Genomic DNA, 22,771 nt, shown 5'->3' on the forward strand with positions numbered 1-22,771 from the left:
AATATTTTTCTAGTAGTTATACATACAATATGTCCGCGGATTGTTTTTACAAGAGAAAAAACTTTTTTATTATTGACGTTTGGAGAAAAATTTATTTTTCAGAAAAAAAAACATTTTTGCTTGTTCTAAAATGGTTAATCCCGTTTATACTTTTCAAAATTTCCATACAGTTTTAGAGAAAATTAAAAAAAATAGAATATTGTTAAGTAATAAGTTAATAAGGTATTTCTTTCCTAGAAATCAAAAGTTAGTTATTATTAATTTAGATTAATGTCATATTTTTTGCTGTTGTTAAAATATCACATTTTCTGTTAACTATTATCACCCTTTCCGTAGCATTAAACTAAATAAATTTTGTGTTTCTTTAACATTTTAAAACAGCAAAAAATATGACGTTAATTAAAATTCTATGAATAACAACCTATCAAAAAATAAAAACGAAATTATAATACCCTAGAAATGAGTTTTGATTTTTAGGAAAAAAATCTACTCTATTTCGAGAATTTTAATGGAAAATATAAATATAATAAACGGGATTAACCATGTTAGAACAAGCAAAAATTTTCATAAAGATTGTATTTTTTCAAAATGTCAATAATAAAAAACTTTTTTTCCTCTTGTAAAAACAATCCGGGGACATACTGTATAACTTTTGAAATAACATCACAGTTTAAAATTAATATATTATACTGATTAAATTAAAAAACATCCTGTATATACAGGATTTTTAAAACATACTACAAAAATTCTAGAGAAGGTCCATTGAATTTTATATTTTCCTTAAAATGCCAAGATTGAAAAAAAAAACCGGTTCAACTACCACTTGCTTTTATTTAAGACCCACCCTGTATATAAACCTTCACTAAAATCTCTGTTCTATGTCTAAACACCTTTTGTATAATCCATGTACTAATATTTACAATTACACCAATAACGTTTTTTTCTTATTTTCACATTTATTTAAGGTCCAACAAACTGTAGACTCTTTGGTTTTAGAAACAAACATCCCCACCAACTGTCCATCAGTGGTTTGACCGTGACGCTGCCGAACTGGGCCTTGACAAAGGTGAAGCGTACGGACTAAACCTATGCTGGTGATGATGGTGCATTGCTGACTGTGGAAACACTGCTTTAGGTAACCTCACTTCCGAAGATGACGTTATTGAAGTTGGACTGGGTGATCCTGACGAACTTGGAGTCGATGCAGGAGGTGGAGTCAGTTGCGGTCTTGAAGACGTGGTCAGTAATCCAGGAGGTATCCCTTGGTGAATGGCGTTTTGCCACGAAGCTCCTCCTTGAGACCATAAATGACTTCCAAGTCCTAGAGGCATGGAACTTCGCTGGTTTAGGAACATTTGCTGGCTGGAACTGTTAAGGAGAAAGGCGTGAAGTTCGCTGGGGTTGTATGCGGCAGCTGCCGCAGCTCCTGCTCTGTTCCACATCTGGATGTGGGCCCTGGCTTTCTCCATCATGGCGGCTGAGAAGAATGAGTTGGCGTTGTTGTTCTCCGCGTCCAGGGGGGATTCACCGCCGTAGAGCCTGAGTGAGGAACGGAGAAAATGCTGGTCCATGAAGAGGCTGTCCATTGGCTCTCTGGAAAGATAGAAACAGATGTTTAGAAGGAAGTTTAACAAGACCATAAAACAAAAACAGACCACACGAATTGTTGGTTAGGTTCAAAATTTCTTCTCTTCTTAAATACATTTTAAAGGGCGTTAACATTATTAGGCATTTGCATAAAAGTGTGTATTTTGGGTGGTGTTCCACAAAATTTGCAGACTATTCAGGAAACAGAAAATGTACAGGTTACAGAAATAAATTGAAAATAATATTTATATTAGAACAGCATCATATGTCACTTTTTCAATCATATCCTTCAAATCCTTCAATTTAATAGCTGTTAGTATGGAGTTTCTTTTTAAATATGCGCAGATAGTGTACACACATTTTTTTAAATTTTTCTTTAATTAATATTCATAATTTATGGGTGTCTGATAACCGTTTTCTATATTGAAAAATTATTTTATACAGAATTTTCAAAAATACATAAAATATTAAATTTTATGTGCCTTATATTTATATATTTTAAATTAAAAATATAGACAAAAACACGCATTTGTGCATGAATGCGTCGGAAAGAGATATAATTCAGTTATAAAATGAATTGGAACAGATTGTTATCTTACAAAAGTATACAGAGATTACAGAAATAAATTGAAAATAATAATTGTTTTTTTTAATCACCAGAATTATTTAATACTTTACTATCAGAATATAAAGGAAAATAAAATTAAAAAAGTTTACCCCGAGCCGGTATTGAACTCGGGACTTCTCGCTTTATAGGCAGAACGTTTTCGCGCCGCGCTATGGAGACTTGTTCCATTTATATTCAATACTCGAATTTAAAGGACTAAATACAAATATAGAAACTTTATTCAATGCGCAGTAGTAAACGCAACGTTGATAGGCTGTTCCAGAGAGCATAGAAAAATATATATCAAAGAGCCAGCTTTCTTAAAATACTTGTTTTCCAGACGTTGCTAGCTCTCGTACTAAGAGTAGTACATAAGTGGCAAACTAATATTTTTCTGGTATGTATATCTTGAGTACCTTTAATTCGTACAGCGAGGTTTGTCTATATATTATCTTTCTGAGGGCTTTCACTAAGAATGAAACAACATCTATTAAAACCTTCCAATACAAATCTCGGTTGCAAAATTCCTTCATTGCCTTGCCTCATGCCTGTGTCTCTTTCTTAAAATCAGATCTCAACCAGTTTATGAATAATAATTCTACTAATAGCCGATTTCGACGATTGTTTTCTTCACTCTCTGCCTCTCTACTCCCCTCGACATTCCTCGGATACCCACAGATACCGGATCAAGATAAGGCAGTGCTCGTTCCTCATTTCGAATCCGTTCTGACAAAGTGCTTCTACATTTTCTGACGTGCGCGCATTCATTTACATTAACGCTAAAGTCCATTACTGCGCGGTTCTCAAAAACCCGATAGCATCGGTTTTTTGTTTGCAGCGGTGGACGGTCGGTGCTATTAGGGATGCGAATGATACATCGATGCTCGTGATATGTCGATGTTTTAATGGCAAATTATCGATGTTGACTATCAATGTTCAAGTGTAGTAAACTAAAGCTGTCTATTTTAAATCTTTGGCACTTTTAAATTCTCCATCGATATCAAAGGACTTAAGGAACTCGATGGAACCTTCTGACCGAAACAATGTGTTAATCAAAATAAATAAAGACAATGGAAGTTCGAAATTCTTTTACATTCAATACTGAATCATTGTCTACCATATTCAAAGAAATATAGTATACTGCCAAAATTGATAATCAATTTTTAATACATTTTAATACACACATTCAATTTTTAATACACGAAGATACGCCATAAATTTAAGCTATACCCAAGTAGCATTTTTGGACACATTTTAGGCAATGTTACTTATAATTGTGTCTCTTTCCCTATTCTCTGCATTTACCTTTGCTTCATCTTTTCAATGTAGTTTAATATTGAAAAGTACTTTATTAATAAACTGTTAAACTCGTTAGACAGCTCAAGTGAAGATTTGCAGGTCCAATACTAAAACAGATCACTAAGAAATAGACAAATCTCAATCAATATTTATATTTTTATCGCTTACAAAACATTCACTATTACTTGTTGTCTTGTTTTTCATGTTTTCTTTAAATATTCCTGACTTTAAGAAACAATGGCCGCATGATAAGTTTAAATGGTCCTAAAAAGTCATTCTATTTAGTTAATGAAATTTATTTACCTTTACTGCCTACCTCCACTGCTTTTGGATGTAAATACAAAATATTATTACAAATTTTTGAAATTAAATGATAATTTCACTCGAACTTCCAATATTTGCTTGATTTCTGTCACATAAATGACATTGATTGACAAACAAAACCAGAAAACCCAGCCTTGTCGCGCTGGTTAGTTTGGTGAGAGTTATTACCGAATTTTTCAGGAACCGTGTTCCGTAACAAGAAAACTTTCAGAAAACCGATAGAAACGGAACATATGTAAAACCATAAGTAAGGTAAGCAACGGAATACACCCTAAGGTAAGCATTCTTTAACACCAGCAGATTTATTTTCTGCCTTAATCGGTTATTCCTTCTCCAACCCGCGTGTGCGTGCCTGAACTCCGCTTATTACAGAGTGGGGCAAATTAATTGGGTTTTTGTCGGGTGTCGGTAATGAAAGGGCGGCGCCCGCTCGACGCGGCTCTAAAACGGTGTTTAGGGTCCCGGTAGTTTCGCGCGGCGAGCCCAGATTTACGAGCCACGGACAGAGTGCCATTAGACACTCCCGGTTCTCGGAGGCCTTTGTTTGGGATTGTTGACGCGAAGTGACTGGCAAGTTTGGCGAGCTGGTGTTATCGATTCGAGAATAATTATGCTGGAGGATTGTTTAATTAGCTCTGATTAAGGCCGATTAGTTAATTAATTTCACGAATTTCGTTGGGTTTTACGATTTTTAGAACTCTTTAACCTTATAATTTTTTCTCATACTGTGTCCTGAAAATACACGTTATCATCAAAAGAATATATTAAAATCTAATTATAACGAGAAAAATTTCCTGGACTGGGTCCTTTTGAATTGGATGGCATGTGTCTATCAGCAGTTTACCATTAGCTGAAGAAGTATGATTCTTGAGTTATGGGGTATAAATTCATTATTAAATAACATTATTATCATCAAGAGAATATATTAAAACCGAATTATAACGAGAAAACTTTCCTGGACTGGGTCCTTTCGAACCGGATGGAATGTGTCCATCAGCAGTTTACCATTAGCTTAAGAAGTATGATTCTTGAGTTGTGGGGTATAAATTCATTATTAAATAACATTATTATCATCAAAAGAATATATTAAAACCGAATTATAACGAGAAATCTTTCCTGGACTAGGTCCTTTTGAATTGGATGGCATGTGTCTATCAGCAGTTTACCATTAGCTGAAGAAGTATGATTCTTGAGTTATTGGGTATAAATTCATTATTAAATAACATTATTATCATCAAAAGAATATATTAAAACCGAATTATAACGAGAAATCTTTCCTGGACTGGGTCCTTTTGATTTGGATGGCATGTGTCCATCAGCAGTTTACCATTAGCTGAAGAAGTATGATTCTTGAGTTGTGGGGTATAAATTCGTTATTAAATAACATTATTATCATAAAATGAATATATTAAAACCGAATTATAACGAGAAAAATTTCCTGGACTGGGTCATTTGGAACTGGATGGCATGTTTACCATTAGCTGAAGAAGTATGATTCTTGAGTTGGGAGGTATAAATTAGTTATTAAATAACATTATTATCATCAAAAGAATATATTAAAACCGAATTATAACGAGAAAACTTTCCTGGACTGGGTCCTTCTCAACTGGATGGCATGTGTCCATCAGCAATTTACCATTAGCTGAAGAAGTATGATTCTTGAGTTGTGAGGTATAAATTAATTATTAAATAACATCATTATCATCAAAAGAATATATTGAAACCGAATTATAACGAGAAAAATTTCCTGGACTGGGTCTTTTCGAACTGGATGGCATGTGTCCATCAGCAGTTTACCATTAGCTGAAGAAGGATGATTTTTGAGTTGTGGGGTATAAATTAATTATTAAATAACATTATTATCATCAAAAGAATATATTAAAACCGAATTAGAACGAGAAAACTTTCCTGGACTGGGTCCTTTCGAACTGGATGGCATGTGTCCATCAGCAGTTTACCATTAGCTGAAGAAGTATGATTCTTGAGTTGTGGGGTATAAATACATTATTAAATAACATTATTATCATCAAAAGAATATATTAAAACCGAATTATAACAAGAAAACTTTCCTGGACTGGGTCCTTTCGAACTGGATGGCATGTGTCCATCAGCAGTTTACCATTAGCTGAAGAAATATGATTCTTGAGTTGTGGGGTATAAATTCATTATTAAATAACATTATTATCATCAAAAGAATATATTAAAACCGAATTATAACAAGAAAACTTTCCTGGACTGGGTCCTTTTGAACTGGATGGCATGTGTCCATCAGCAGTTTACCATTAGCTGAAGAAGTATGATTCTTGAGTTGTGGGGTATAAATTCATTATTAAATAACATTATTGTCATCAAAAGAATATATTAAAACCGAATTATAACGAGAAAACTTTCCTTTTTTTTCTCCCGATTCTCGGAGGCCTTTGTTTGGGATTGTTGTCGGTGAGTGGCAAGTTTGGCGGGCTGATGTTATCGATTCGACAATAATTATGCTGGAGGATTGTTTAGTTAGCTCTGATTAAGGCCGATTAGTTAATTATTTTCACGAATTTTGTTGGGATTTATGATTTTTAGCACTCCTTACCTTTATAATTTTTTCTCATACAGTATCGTAAAAATATACCTTTACATATTATGGTTATACAGTAATAATTCCGGTATATTTTTACCGGACTAAAATTCTAAAATTTTATTGTTCTTCTGTTCACTCCCGTTATCTCGGTCTTGCTGCAAGACTTTTTAACAGACTTTTACTAGATATACTCTTTACATAGAGAATCTTTAAATGAAATGCAATTTTAGTACTTTAATGCAAATAAAGCTTTAAAGAAAGTAATTATTAGAATTTCACTGACGAAAATTTTTATTTATCATTATGTTATACATGTACAGGATGTTTCAAAAAACATGTGCCATCTCTGGTGGGGTGATTCCTAACGTAAAAATAACATTTTTTTAGATCAACATAGCTCCGATTCTGCTTTGTTTCGTAGCTACAGGATGTTACAGTATTAATATTTTTTCGATTTATTAATGTTTTTTTGATGGCACATGTTTTTTGAGACACCCTGTATGTCTGTAGCTGTATTGTCCATACTGATAATTAATTTTCAAATGGCTGTGTGCTGGGTGTAAATGACACTCTTTCGCGCTCCACGTTCGGGCAAGGCTAACTTTCGGTAGCGTTTGGGCCGTTATAGTTGTTCGGAAAAAAAAAATAACATTTAAAATTAGGTCCACAGATTTTATAAGAACGACAGTGAGTGGAAGAACATACGACAAAAAAATTATAATTTAGATTTTTGTCAAGCTAAACATAGCATTTTCCCTGTGCGCGCGGCGCCACTGGCCGCGTCTTTGATCGACCGCGCTGCCCCTGTTGTCGGCTGCTCGCCTAATTAAAGGCGAGATCTCGCGCGGCGCGTTCGCGTCCCCGTCATCGGCATCAACAACAACAACGCCGCCTCGCGTTAGAAAAACGAGCAGGAAAACGGGCGGCCGAGAGGTCCGAGGTGTGAGAAAATGCGGCGGCGGCGGCCCTAATTACAGGGCGGCCGGCCAAGGCGACGCCCCCCGGCTCAAAACAGCCAAATTAAATTCGAGCGAAGAAACGCGATGAGAATTATGAGCAGACAGTGCCGGAGAGTGGAGGGCAAGAGACAAAATGAAGGAGAATGAAAAAAGTGTGTAAGTTGTCAGGAAGTGTGGAATCAATATCGCATTTTAATGTTGATTCTCACTATACTTTTCGTATCAGCTCCCCTCCGTTTCACTTCCGTTTACATAAAATATTATATCATGTAAATGAAAAGGACCATGCACACCATCCCTTCCGTTTCCATTACGTTCCATATCCTTTCCTTCCATTTTTTTGGCGAACGGACTGAAGCGTATCGGAAACAGCGTTGTCAATTTCTTATATTTGTACCAGCTCTGTTAATATTTTGCTGATATTTATTAATTCTTTTATCTCTTAATAAAATCTATTACCTTTGTCAAAAAATACAAATTTTTAAAATAAAACTTTCGTAGTGATATAAATTGTACAATAAAAGGTATGGAACTGATACGGAACGGAAGCTTACGTATAGCGTGAATACAATCAAAAATACGGAAAAGATATGAAATGGAAACGTAAGGTATAGTGAGAATCAACCTTTATGCTGCAAAAAATATCAGAAATTTTGTTGAAAAACCAAACCAAACACTTCTTACAGAATATATGTGTAACGTTTAATCCCAGTAAAATTGTAGAGTGATGAAGGTAGTGGGATCTGTACGAAGACAGAACAAGAATTGATATTTCAGTCAGTTATTTCAGTTGGTTTCATTATTTCAGTTAGTTCAGTTGTTCATACAATGATTAAGAAAATCTACAATGGATAAAATTAATTTAACTTTTTTTGACGAATTTCAAAAATGTCAACTTATAACTTACAGAATGCGGATACCGTAGGAGGTGGTAACATTGCATTCTCTCAAAGCATTAGAGACAAATTTCCCGAAACTGAAAAAGTGGCACTCAAAAGTTTTTCAATATTTTCCGGAAAAAGTCAAGAAAAATATAAAATTTTCAACATTTTTTTTTCGCAAAAAGACCTCATGGTCGGTGTTCCTGTTACCATTTAAAAGACTTGCACTTATTTCTGAGACACCCTGTATATACAGTATAATATATTTCTCACAGGTAATTCTATCTGTTGGTTATTCCTTTTTCAATCTTATAGCACATTCGTATACACAGTAAGTTCAAAGGCCATCGTAATGTAATAAAACATACTCTCAAGCAACGATATATCATTCGGGTTTGATGAACAGCGAGTCTAGAATCTCACCAAAGATTAATGATAAATAAATGATAAAATCAATTGGTATATTCGATAAAAGTTTGGATTACTACGGGTTATTTAAAAATTTGTTCACACGAGAATTTCTTTTCAAATTATTTTTTGATTATATTTTTATTTTTTTATGTATACGATGGATCAAAAGAAATCAATGTTGCACACAATCTGATTAGAAAATTCATGTCTGAAGGTTACAGGAGTTTTTTTTATTTTTCTCATGAAAAAAATATTATACCTAGTTATTTTTTATACAAGACGATAAAATGGTATTTTATCGTCGACCGAAAATATTAATTGGTATTTATCGTCGTGTATAAAACAATATTTTTTTCCATAGGGAGTTACGTTTTAAAAAATATTCAGAAATTATTATTTCAAGGAATTTATTACGAGTAGAAAAAATATTGTGCTGGGTTGGCGTTGGTTTCTATGTAATTTGACAAATAAATAAAGCTGTCTTTTTAGTTGTCAGTTTTGAGTCAATATTTTTTTCTCTTTCGTGTCGATTGCTGATTGAATTGGAGCCAGAAATGGCTCAAAACGAAATAAGTAAATTACCAACAGATATTCAGGCTGAGGCGACAAACGCCATATCCAAACTACTTCCATTTAAATCCCGAATAACTTATGAAAAGGAATACAAACATTTTCAAAAATGGAAGCAACTAAAAACCGTGCGAGAAGAAATAAAGTTTTTAACCTATCCGTGCTGTTAAAGTATCATTTAATCTACCCTTGCGGTTAAAGTACTATTTTATCTACTATTTTTGATAGATATAAGGCAATTTTAACAGTCGCTATGAAAAAAAAGATATTAATTTATCTCACCTGTCAAAATCTGTCAATCTCGAACTATCCCTAAACCCTTTAGCAAAAGGGTTTGAGTCGATTTTTAACTTTGTGATCAGCTGATTTTGGTAAGCTGTAACTGCAGTGAATACTGTTTCGGGAAAAACAAAGGTACGGTACTGTTCCTGCTCCAGATCCGTAATGGGGCCAGAGTGGTCCTTCCATTTGACTATGTGGATCCTTGGCTGGTACCGGTGCATCGAATTCAGTACTATCTGGAAAGAAAAAAAAAAGAATTAATATATTTTTGTTCGATGGCAAATTGATAAATCATCTCTGTTTTGCAGATATTGTTTTAATAACAGACAACATACAGGAAGAACAGAATATGCTGGATATGCTAAATGATGCTTCGGAAAAAGTCGGTTTGAAAATTAACTTATCAAAGACACAATACATGACAAACCTAGTACTGAGTGGTAATTTAAACATTAATAACATACTTTTGGAATAAGTATACAGGGTGGCGCCTCTCATATGCCGTGGAGGCTCCAAGGAGAACGACAGTTTGTATTGAAATGAAATTTTGTGAGCATATGTAGGTTAATTCATAGCACTTTTTAAAAATATAGAGTTCTACAGGGTGTCCCCAAAAAAGTTACACATCAAAGTTGTTTTTTTTTGTAATGGAACACTCTATATATTAATTTATTTTTAGATTATAGGAAAAAAATAAAGGTGAGTTTTATAAGAGAAGTATATGACTAAAATGTAAGGTTTTTGACATATTTGACATTTTCTAGAAATAAAGAACAATTTTTAAATTGCGATAAAGCTACCTAAACTGGAATTTACCCGGTATAGCGTAATATGTAGTTAAATTAACTATTGTACTTTAAATCAAATTAAAACTTGATCCAAAATGTTATGCAGAGTGAGACAAAATTAATATTGAACATTGGTCGCCTTTAAAAGCGTTTTACTCTTTTATTTTAAATGGAACACCCAGTGTATTATTCCGATATTCAATGGAGAATTCATGTCTCTTCAAAATACTATTAAGTTTGCGTACCCCTCAAAGAAAGACTTTCCTAGATATTCTCATTTACATAATTTGATCTGAGTAGATCTTTATTATTTGATAAAATCTAGGTGGCTGGTGATTATGTCTGACGTTACTTCAACATAGCTGTCAAATTAGTCCAACTTTAACAACTAGTTATCATTTTGTGTCAGTTAAAACAAAAAAAAAATTCTCAGAAATTTGCCAAAAATGCAAACTTATCCTACATCAGAAAGAATTGATATGATTCTATTAGTTGGTGAATGCAGTGTGCAAAATAAACCATTTTTAAAGATGGTATTCAACAATGAAAGATGAAATCTCCTAAATATCTATTACATAGTGTTAAAAGTTTGTTAAAAGTGATGAAAATAATTGTTTATACGTATAGCAATTAATGAAACTGTTTTTTTTATTTATAACATAGAACTGTAAATACAATTCTGAAGCTTAAGAAACCATAACATTTCAACACAAAACATCGTTATATTCATTTATCTATGAGAGTAAGAACGTAACCTTTACTGTAAACTAAAAGCTTATTTAACAGGATTTTAATGAACCACTTTCAATGCTACCAACCAAGCGAAACCAATCCGAGTCACCGCCTTGTTTCTTGCTTCCCCCTTTCGTCGATTCCATTTTTTTCTATCTTGTCTGTTACAAGAACGTTCGAGCATAACAGACCTAGACGTGTTTTTATCTACCAAAATCATGTACCAACATTGTACTGACTAAGTATTAATTAATTAGATTTGTTACCTGAAGAAACTGTAGTAGGTACATAGATATACATCAGTTTTCGGCTATCTTTTTGATTTCTAACCTATGAAAAAACATTTTTTTCCCATTCCGGTTTTTTCTTTTTTCTATTTATCTACATAATCCAATTCAATTTAAGTAAAAATTTTATCTACAACCACATTTTAATATAAAGTATTATTAAAATATTTTTAAAAGAACCGGTGGATCCTATACGCAAATATTATGTCACAGTAAATAAAATAACTTTTATACCGTGCTGGCAACTCTTACCTTTAGGTCGGGATTTACGTATGTGGAAGTAAATCCCATAGGAATCTTATTAAGTCGGAGTGAGAGAAATGCGACGGTGTGCTGTTGTGGCGTTGTCACATTTCTCCGGTACGCCTTTTCCTATCAAGTAAAGTAAAATCACGATCGCAAACCCCTTATTTTTAAGAGACTTTTTTTCGAAAAGATAACTAGACAAAATCATTGGATACGTTTCTCAGCATCTGAAATGGAATTCGTTACGGTGTCCATTTCTTTTATAACTAGAAAACGTCTAGAAAAAAAAATAATTTAAAAACTCAAATTTTTAACACATAACAGGCCATAACTCAAGAACCACTTTAGATATTGAAACTTTTTTTTTCAAGATGGGATATTTTACAATATGTTTACACAAGAAAAATTCGATGAGGTTGTTTTTTCCATTCAAAAATTGTAAACAATCCATCCATTTTCTTTTAGAGCATAACAATTTTGAGCAAACGTGTCATTTTTTTATTGATAAAGATTTTCACATACTGTCTACAAAGAAAATACAGCAGAAATATTACCAAAGTTATTGAAAAAACTACAATCTATTATTTCTAATAGATTTCGAGATATCGATTTTTGAATTCAGAGTTCTAATAGCGCGACCACTATCGAACACCCACTCAATTCCACTTATTTTTATCTAAAAAGCTTGCACTTAAAATAATTCAAGCAACAGGGCAATTACGACTCGTTATAAAATAAACAAATAAAGTATCGCGAGACGTAATTAAATCGTGAAGCTGACCGCATGATGTACACACTTCTCTAGAATTTTAAGTACTGATTGAGCGCGACGAATCTGCATATCCCCTTCCACGTCTCTTAGCAATGCGCACAGTTTCTTGGTTTATTTCATATGTTTGGCAACGTTTTTACTGGTCTTTCTTTGTTCAGTACATTATAAACGCATTGTACCTTTCATACATACGGAAATATCGATCCAAATCTAACCTTTGCCAGTCCTTAGTATACACCAGCTTTCTAAGGAGAAAAAATATACCGCCCGATTGGAATAGCGGCAACATATTTCTAATTCATAAGAAAGGCAGCAAAGAAGACATCACTATAGACCAATAAGCCTACAACCAGTAACATACAAAATATTCACAAAAATACTAAACAGAATACAAAACACGCTCGACGCTGCATAACGACGAGAACAAATAGGTTTTAGAAGCACGATAGCATCATCGCTTCAAACCGAAGCTTCCAATCACCGTATCCAGTTCTCGCTTATCCTCTACGGTTCTTCCGCGATCCGTCCGCCGTCTTCGATTAAACGCGGTGTTTATCGGGTGCGGATGGCATGAAAAGGGGGCCAGTGGCGCGCAGGGGAGGCGGCCATTGTGAACCGGCGAGCGGGGACCGCGCGCACCAATCGTTAGCGTCGGCTAGATCGGGCGTCGCTTAGCAACGGGGCTAGCGAGATAAAGCGCCGACGCTCGAACGTCGAGACGCTCCTTGTTCAAGCAGAGACGACGTCGAAGTCAAGGCTGTAGCAGCAAGGATAAAACACTGACGGACCCCCAAAGATAAAGAAAACAAACTTATTAATTAATAAAAACTTTTTAATAACAAGCTTTGGTCAAAAGTCCAGCTATACCAAGTTATAGTCATCTTATCAGATAGTCAAGCAGCTTTAAAAGCGATCAACTCAATAACTATCAATTCGAAGTTGATCAAGGAATGCTGAGAAAAGCTGAACAAATTAAGCAAAGAAAATAAAGTCCCACTACTTTGAGTCCCAGCTCAACAAGGAATAGAAGGTAATGAAAACATAAACGATCTAGCTATAAAAGGAAAGAACACTGCACTAACTGGACCAGAACGTGGAAAAACAACTTAAAGTAACATTCAAGAACTTGGAAAACTTTATAGGTAACCTGGAATGGGAAAATTTTTGCATTCCTTTTCATAAGTTATTCGGGATTTAAATGGAAGTAGTTTGGATATGGCGTTTGTCGCCTCAGCCTGAATATCTGTTGGTAATTTACTTATTTCGTTTTGAGCCATTTCTGGCTCCAATTCAATCAGCAATCGACACGAAAGGGAATTAAAAAATATTGACTCAAAACTGAGAACTAAAGAGACAGCTTTATGTATTTGTTAAATTACATAGAAACCAACGCCAACCCAGCACAATATTTTTCTACTCGTAATAAGTTCCTTGAAATAATAATTTCTGAATATTTTTAAAACGTAACTCGCAATGGAAAAAATATTGTTTTATACATGACGATAAAATTGCATTATCGTCTCACGAAATTAATTCACTCGCGGTTTCATCGCTCGTGAATAAATCTTTTCGGTTGACGATAAAATACCATTTTATTGTCTTGTATAAAAAATAACTATTTACAATAGAAAAAATAAACATATAATTTTAAAGATTGTTTTTATCACTCCCTCAACTCATTTTTATTCACACAATCACACCCACGGAGCGACCACAGAGCCGAGAAAAGCCAGAGAACGCGCTGACCGAGCGCAGTAAACAAGTCGCGCTGACGACCCAACACTAAACCTCCCTAAATATTGAATATTAATTGTAAAATACGGAGGAAGAACGGCGGACGGCCGCGCGTATTTTGCGCCCGATCCAATAAAAAGCCTTATTATTGTTGGAAATTCTAGTTGAAAAGCGCACTTTATCGTTCTTTCTTCGCTCGAGTCGCCTCGTTACAATGCCGCGGCCGATATAAAACGGCGTATTTACGGGCCGACCCCCTCACCTGTTCGGGAGAATGGCCGAGGAGTCGACATCGACCGTTTAATCCCCGGAAATACAGGGGATAGCTGAAAAGTTGACCCAAGATTGTTTATGATAGGGAGGAAGTTGATCACCACTGCCTTATAGATATATTGTGTACTAGTGATGGGCATTACGATTCTTTTTAGTGAATAGAATCACACAATTCAATTTCTCGTATTGAATCGACTCCTACGATTCGTCCATTTGAACAAAAAAAGCACATGCACAATTTACGTTTTATAAAAACAAGAATCGTAACTGGCATTACCGGCGATAATTTGCCCGAACAATTACCTTAGATACCAGAAAAAAAATATAGTTCTCTCATTTGTTTTATGACACTAGCGTAATTGGACTGATTATTTTACAAATTACTATTTAATAATATTAAATTGTCAATCCTATTCATATATACTTACTATTTATTAAAGACTTTTTAATACGAATTTAATATTTTTAGAGCCATATTTTAATTCCGAATTAATAATCATATAATAAATAGTATATAATACCGCATGATCCAAAAAAAATGGCATCCAGTTGGCTTGGAAATGAACATCGATGACATTGCCCATATAATTTTACATATAAAATGACAGCGATTTTCATTTTATAACCATCGCTGACGCCGTTTTTTTATCATATTGAGCAAAGGCCAACATTATTTATTTGGAGTTGCATAAAAACACGATTTCGTTCTTTAGTCCGACATTTAAGGGTTTATAGTCGGTAATATTACTTTAACAAAAATATTAACGTAAAAATTAAATACCTTGCAGATACTCCTGTACTAAGCACAGTATAAATAAGTTTTTTTCTTGTAAATAACATTCTTATCAATTGAATTTTATGCCCATGATGTTTCTTTAGGGCTTTTGTTCAAGTCTAAATATTGGTGCCTGACTCTATGCCTATATCACCGTCGCATCGCGCCGTAGAAACGAACGATCGCATTGTGATCCGATTCAATTCTCACGATTCTTTTTTACGACTCATCGTTCAAATGTTATGGATCCGTGCCGGCCACGATTCAATTGAACGAATCGTATTGCAAGCAATAAATCAATTCTCACGACTCTTATGAATCCGTGCTGGCTTCGATTCAATTGAACGAACCGTATTCTAAGCAGTGAATCGAATCATACGATTCCTTTTAATACTTATTCAAATGAACGACTCGTTCAATTTTTGCCCACCTCTATTGAGTACCCCTTTCTTCAGTTATAACTTTGACAAAAGCTAGCTATCTGAGACGGTTTTACAGAAGTTAGTTCTACGTCTCCGATTAATACAGAAAGTGGATAACTTAGGAGGTGGCAACATAGCATTCTCTCGAAGCACTATAAACAAATTTCCGGGAACTGAACAAGCGGCACTCAAAAGTTTTTCAATATTTTCCGGAAAGTGTCAAGAAAAATATAAAATTTTTAATATTTTTTTCCGCCAAAAAAACTTCATGGGCGTGTTTCTGAGGTTGAACTATACTATCAGTTAAAATACTTGTATTTATTTCTGGGACACCCTGCATAATATATTATCTATTTATTCAAAGCATCTGACCGACACATTGACGTTCTATTTACTAGTTTCTCAAAAGCCAAGTACTTTTTAAAATAAGGTTTAATAAAATATTTCTAAATTATTTCTTTAAACTTTACCTCTCACCCTCGTATACACAAGCCGAATTATAAATTTTATAAGCACACTTATACGGCTTTTACAGCTGAGACACACCGATTGCCACCGACCACAATACCATCTCTTCTCGATTCATTCACGGCTTTTTTAAATAAATAATCACTACCGGATAAATAAATCTTCAGCTCGTTTCGACTTTTATTATCGGACTTGACCACGGGTCCGCGTGGTCAACCGAGAAATAAAGGAGAAATTCCAATGGATTATTTGTCAAAATTTCGGTGTTGATTATTTTAATGGCTCCGTTTGGGTTAATCCTATTTTTAATCTCCGCTGAGCTTTGTCACTAAATTATAGATATGTCTTAGGTCAGTTTTATAATGTTTTCTTAGTTATGTTTATTAATATTCTGACTAATATTAATTTATTTGTTATTAGTTCTATGTACATCGTACTGGTTACTGGTAGAGATAAAAGGCATTCTAATAGATAAGACAACATTGGAAATAGTAGTAGAATATAGTCTGTCCAACGACTAGATCCCTGACAGCTTTGCCTGACAGTGATAGATGTGTCTGTCATTTTAATTTTAAAGTAGTTTATTTTATTTTACAAAGAAATCAGTTGATACTTACAACTGGACCGCATAGCAGGAAATTAATATATTTAAAATTTGACTGATAAGTGATTACTTCAAAATATTGTGAAAAAAAGTATAAACCTGAAAAATGTAATCGAGTTATTTTATTTAAAAAAAAGGTATGTGTTAATACAAAACAAACAAGAACAAAACACCACATACCAAAAAATATAAAAAAGAACTATTTCTTACTTTGAAGCTTCAAGAAACTTCCCGCATTTATTATTATATTTATCAATATAACTTATGTACAAATACAAATTTGTAATATTCCACAGGAATTAATAAAACAACATAAATAAAATAAACTATTTTATTAATAATAACACTTTAACACCAGACCACACCAAATTTTATACCTTAAAGGTTGATTGATTAACTTTAATCTTAATTTTTTTAAACCAGTACCTTTTGACATTATTTTTCTGCAGTACTGAAATCCATTATTTACCTATCGTGTGATGTCGATATTTTATATCTACTCCAGTTTTTAGTATATGTTTAGTACGATTCTTGTACGACATACGAGATGGTATACAAACTTTATTGATTGTAAGCGAATATTAACTATAAACTGTGCTTCTGGGTCTACAGTTAATTTTCCCTCGACTTGACTTCAAAAGACACAAAACACACGTAATAACACGAATCAAAATGCATCATCTTTCAAAACGCAGATATTTGACATAAGTTAACACAATATTATAACCTATAATTTGGCAAGACGAGTTCATACGCATCGGCGTCCGTTTGTCGTTCATTTGTTCCGTCAAACCAATAAAATAGAAATATGATCTGTTATTTTTGAAATCAACCAATAAAACTGGTTAAAAACAACAAGAGACGACGCATGACGGATTTATATTTAAATCCATCCATAGTTAACTTAAAAAATATTAGAAACTTTTTTTAGTAAAATAAATAGATTGGTATAGGACGTCACCTGCATTTCATCTGTCATCGTCTGTCGAAATCTTACATGAGAAAAAAAAACAGAGTGTAACTGTAATTTTCTACAAACTTGATTGTGATTCAAATTTTAAAAATGATGAATAAGTTTTACCCATTTTATTTTACAGAAAAATTTATTTGAAACTTTTTAAAGAACTCCTTAAAATGAAGCAAATTCTTTATTTTGAATGGTTTGCACAAATTCGTTCTTGAGTTATGAGAGATACAAAAATACAAAATTTGGCGAAAATTGAAAATAATGCGGTCTTGGTCAAACAAACACAATCACAAGTTATGGCCACAATATGACAAATCTATTATGACTTTCTTGTGAGAGATCTGTTAAAAATATTCTCACTTATATTATGTATGGAAAGTTACAAAAAGTACACTGTAAACATACGAGAATCTTTTAAAAATGAAATATTTTTCATTGATATGTAGACACACTGCTTCAAAAGAAAACTTATTTATTAAACACTAAGTTCAATTCACAAAATTAAGTACTTGTAAATAATTAAAAATGGATAAAATTTGCCCTAAGTTCTTCATCCCCATGTATAAAATCAATATGACATTAAAAAAAATATTTCTTTTCAATTTAGTTTTATATCCAGGAAATATTTGGAACATCCTGTATAATAAATGACATTCTAAACGGTTAAAAATATATAGAAAAAACAGAAAATAATTTTTGTAGTGCAGGAATAAAATTACTGCATTGCATTCTCTTAATTTTTATTGACTTTATTAATCTCTGCGTAATTTTTTTAATTAAATTTAGATCAGACTCAGATACTGCGTGGAATTAATTAAGCAGTAAATAAAAAGAGATTGTGTACATAACCGAAACAGCACGGTGTTCATGTTTTATTTATTTGATTCAATTAAAACACTTTCGTAAGATAACAATCTGTTCCAATCCATTTTATAACTGAATTATATTTTTTACCAACGCGTTCGTGCACAGATGCGTGTTTTTGTTTATATTTTTAATTTAAAATATATAAATATAAAACAGATAAAATTTGAGATTTTATGTATTTTTGAAAATTTTGTATAAAATATTTTTTTTAAATAGAAAACGGTTATCATACATCCACAAATTATGAATATTAATTGAAGAATAATTAAAAAAAATTGTGTGTGCACTATCTGTGCATATTTGAAGAGAAACTTCTTACTAACAGTTATTAAATTGAAGAATTTGAAAAATATATTTGAGAAAGTCAGATATAATGCTGTTTTAATATAAATATTATTTTCAATTTATATCTGTAATTTGTATATTTTCTGTTTCCTCAATAGCCTGCAAATTTTGTGGAATATCACTTAAAATACACACTTTTATGAAAATGCCTAATAATGTTAACGCCCTTTAAGAATTGAAGAAATTTTGAACTTAACCAACGATTCGTGTGGTCTGTTTTTGTTTACAAGTTTTGCTCATTATTTATAGCGATTTACAGTAATTTTGTTAAATTATACGAATATTCTCGTTAATTATTGTTTTGAAATAAATATAACAACATCCTCCAATGAAAATGCGAGTTGCTTAAATCTAATAATTCTAATTCTTAGTTAGCAAATGAGCTAGATGATTTTCCTAGACCGTTATTCATAAGCTACACATTTATCGATGAAAATATGCATAAAAATTTACTTCCCAGCTCAAAACCAGAGGATATTGGTACACAGGTACACTATCAAGTTTATTATAATGATTTTCTTAGCTCCAAATCAAATGTTTTTTGGCGTTTGTGCGATCGTGCGATCCTTATCACTTTTCATCTCGCTAGCTCGTGTGTCACGGCCTTGAATTTTTACTCCCAGCGGGCGTAACTAAACGTAACTAAACTTCAAAAAGAATGCAGACAGCTACATTTATTTTTTTAAATTAGTGTTATTGGCATTGATATTTCATAACAGTTTGAAAATTTAATGTAGTCTTCAAAAAGATTGGAAGATGAAACTAAAAATTCTAAAAAATGTCTATACCTTCTTGTAGTGGCGAAAAACTCATATAGGATTTTTTGGAGACATAAAAATTCTAAAATATGAATTACATTGAATATTAATGTTTCGCTCGGTAACAATTCCAACCAAGTGCCTACAAACTAACTATTTTATTATAAGAATTTCTGTATACCCAGTGCATATATTGAAATATGTGGGAATTAAAGCATCCTAATATTCTAATCCATGCTTTGCACCCCAACTGAGAAAACAACTGTCACCTAGCTTCTCACTAATCAACCATAGAAGAGACTTTTGTATGTGGAATGCACGGGGTGAGCTTTAAAATTGTGACGACCGCTGAGACGTCATCAGAATTTTGGGCCATCTAACAATAGTAATGTACGAAGGAAATCGACATACTAAAATATATCGATAAAAATAGGCATGTAAAAGGTAGTCACTGGTAATGTCCCTGTCTCCAGAAATCCAAAGCAAAATTATGTCGTATCTACTTGATACGTAGGTTACCTTTTCGTACGACTTTCTGATTATTTTGGAAAATATGGTAGATGAGTTCAGCGCCGACATGGCTGCTTGGCTGTCAGTGATTATTGCAGGAAGGTGTCTCTTTGTCTCTTTGGTCAATTATTCGCTGAGCTTCCAGATGGTAAGTATATCTGCCTGGAAAATCTTTGACCTGTGCAGAAGCCCTGCGATATCAAGACCCTCCGAGAAAACTCTGGCATCTACGCCTGACGCCATCTTAGATCTATCATTAAATGGTGCGAATAATGTTGAATAATTCGTATAAGAGTTTGTTAGTCTCCCACTCTTTTCTGGTTGGAATTTAACCTTCATCTAGTAGAATAGGTGTTTATTTGTTTGAGGAATTACACCTTCTTCTTCTGAGTATGCCTATCCGTGTTGGATGTTGGCAATAAGCAAAGCGATTCGAACTTCACTGACTGTTGCTCTAAATGATCCTGTAGACAGGGAAAACCAAGTTCTAAGGTCTTTCAACCAGGACATTCTATGCCTAAGACCTTTCACTGGAGTATCAAGTGAAGTAGACTATATCTCTTTTGGTTCCTCATTATGTGTCCCAGATATTCTAATTTTCATTGTTTCAAAATTTCCACTATTTCGTTCCCCTCTTAAAGAATTTATATAACGTGGTCTGCTCAGAAGATTCTAAAATAAGTCGTCTATATAGCTCATCTCAAAGACTTCAACTTTCTTTGTCGATGCATGTTTCAATGTCCAGGACTCAACACCATACAGGAGCTACTGCCATTACTCGCTGACGAGTATTTGACACGCATCAGAATATGGTTACGCCAGGCATTTTCTTTCATGAGCTTTTCTGTGATTGAAAAGCCCGATACGTGATGATCTCTCTTCCGCATTCCGGACATTCAAAAATTTGATTACTTGGTTGGCTCTTTACTTTTTGGTTGTCGTTGTTAAGTAAATATACAATTCTTCTCCATTGCGTTGTCTTGTGCCCTTTGTATCATTTTAGTTGTCCACCTGGTTTCCTCTTACCGTCTACAAGCTCACCGTAAAGAAGAGATTTCGGCAGGCGGTTTTCTTGCATCCTGCATACGTGACCAGCCCATCTTAAACGGATTTTAGTAATCATCACTTCAGCGCTCTTGCAGCTAGTTTTTTAAGGACCGATACGTTTGAGACATGGTGGTACAGTTTTATTCTTAACAGTTGTCTAAGGTGTCTCTGTTACAACTTGTTTAATGCGTTCAAATGCCGGCGGCACGGCACTCAGGTTTCGCTTCCATATAACAAAGTGCGAATTATTATTGTTCGGTGCTATAGCAAGTTTTGTTTTTGTGCTCAAGTCATACAGGAGCACAGACCAGTAGAAGGACCAGCATAAGTTAAAGAACCGAATAAGTTTACCCGGAATCACTTAGAGCTATTTACGATATAAAGAAATAGATACGAACGACGTTTCGATACATAAACTGACCCCGTCCCTATTTAATTTTCTCTCGAACGCGACGGGCTATTATAAAATATGACAGTCGTACGCCCACAGCGCCGCAGCGGGAAGTCCGGGCAACAACGGATTTCTCACCTAGGCTTTCCACTTGCTGCTGCAGCCGAGACGTTTTTCTCCTTTCGTCTCTCATCATCCTTCTCTTTATTTGTGACGTTATTTTAGAAACCCGTGTCGAACTCTCGATTGAAATATTAATGATTGCGTTCGGTTCTTTGGTTTTGGGTGACAAAAAATACATATACGTCAGGTTATTTATTATAATATTTATTTAGCGTATTTACATGACACGATAATGGAGGGGGTTGGTAATCACCGCGACCTTACACTGAAAAAATATGATATATAATTTTACAAAAAAAAATTGGCGCGTCCCGGGAGGCACGTATAGCCGCCCATACTAAAATATGTTAATAAAAAGTAAGTAGGCCGTTCTTTTAGTTTCAAAGTAAAGGAATTTTTCCAATTTTGGTCCGCGGTTATTTCCCCTATCCGCCACCTGGGGTCGCGTCCGATGGGAGTTTGGAGTTCTCCACACGGATTTTCTCAAAAACGGACTACGGAAACACGGAATATCTCAAAAACTGCGACTTTGACTGATTTTGATGTTATTACAAATTTTGTTGCAAATATTATTCCTAATCTTAAATTGAAAACCGCGTTTCGCTAGCTACTGTAATTTTGGAGTTACAATTTTTAAAATTTTTAACCCTCTCCCATACCCCCTTATCAACCCCCCACCCCCACCAAAAACTAAAGGCTAGATTCTCGGGTGCCACAGTATTTTTGTGCCAAATTTGGTTAAAATCGGTTTGGTTTGGTTGTTCATAGAATTAAATCAAGAAAAACCAAGGAGTCTCTAAGACCGTTGGAGGATTCTTATTCCAGGTTAAAAAAATGGAGTGTCTTACAGGTTCTTAACTTCTGCTTTAACTTGGTTTCCATTGGGAAGCAGAAAGGTTCTGGTCAAGTTAATGCAGTATTCGCTCCTATTCTAGCTAGATCATTTGCTTCTTTCTTCATTACCTTCTATCCTTTGGCGAACTGGCTCCCAGAGTAGGTACTTTCTTTGCCTAATTTGTTCAGTTTCTCTAGACATTCTTTGACCAACTTCGAATTGATGGTTACCGACTTGATCGATCTCAAGACTGCTCGGCTTGTCACTCTGAGGCCTCTCGCTACGGGGGGGTGTCCGATCATTGGTATAAACGCCCCCGCGGGGGGCCGTTTTTAATA

General features: G+C 34.0%; 1 protein-coding gene across 1 annotated transcript in view; it reads right to left on the bottom strand.

The window, feature by feature from the left end:
- Positions 1-661: 661 nt before the first annotated feature.
- LOC115878738 (T-box transcription factor TBX20-like) overlaps positions 662-22,771 on the bottom strand; it is a 107,277-nt gene continuing 85,167 nt past the window's right edge. Inside the window, exons 4-5 of the mRNA XM_030895322.1 lie at positions 9,490-9,725; positions 662-1,593 (exon numbers count right to left, since the gene is read on the bottom strand). Of these exons, the coding sequence (XP_030751182.1) occupies positions 1,023-1,593; positions 9,490-9,725 (807 nt within the window). The 3' untranslated portion in view covers positions 662-1,022. The remainder of the gene's footprint in view (positions 1,594-9,489; positions 9,726-22,771) is intronic.

Source organism: Sitophilus oryzae, unplaced genomic scaffold, assembly GCF_002938485.1.
Source record: "Sitophilus oryzae breed Bouriz unplaced genomic scaffold, Soryzae_2.0 scaffold_1521_pilon_pilon, whole genome shotgun sequence".
Classification (NCBI taxonomy): domain Eukaryota; kingdom Metazoa; phylum Arthropoda; class Insecta; order Coleoptera; family Curculionidae; genus Sitophilus; species Sitophilus oryzae.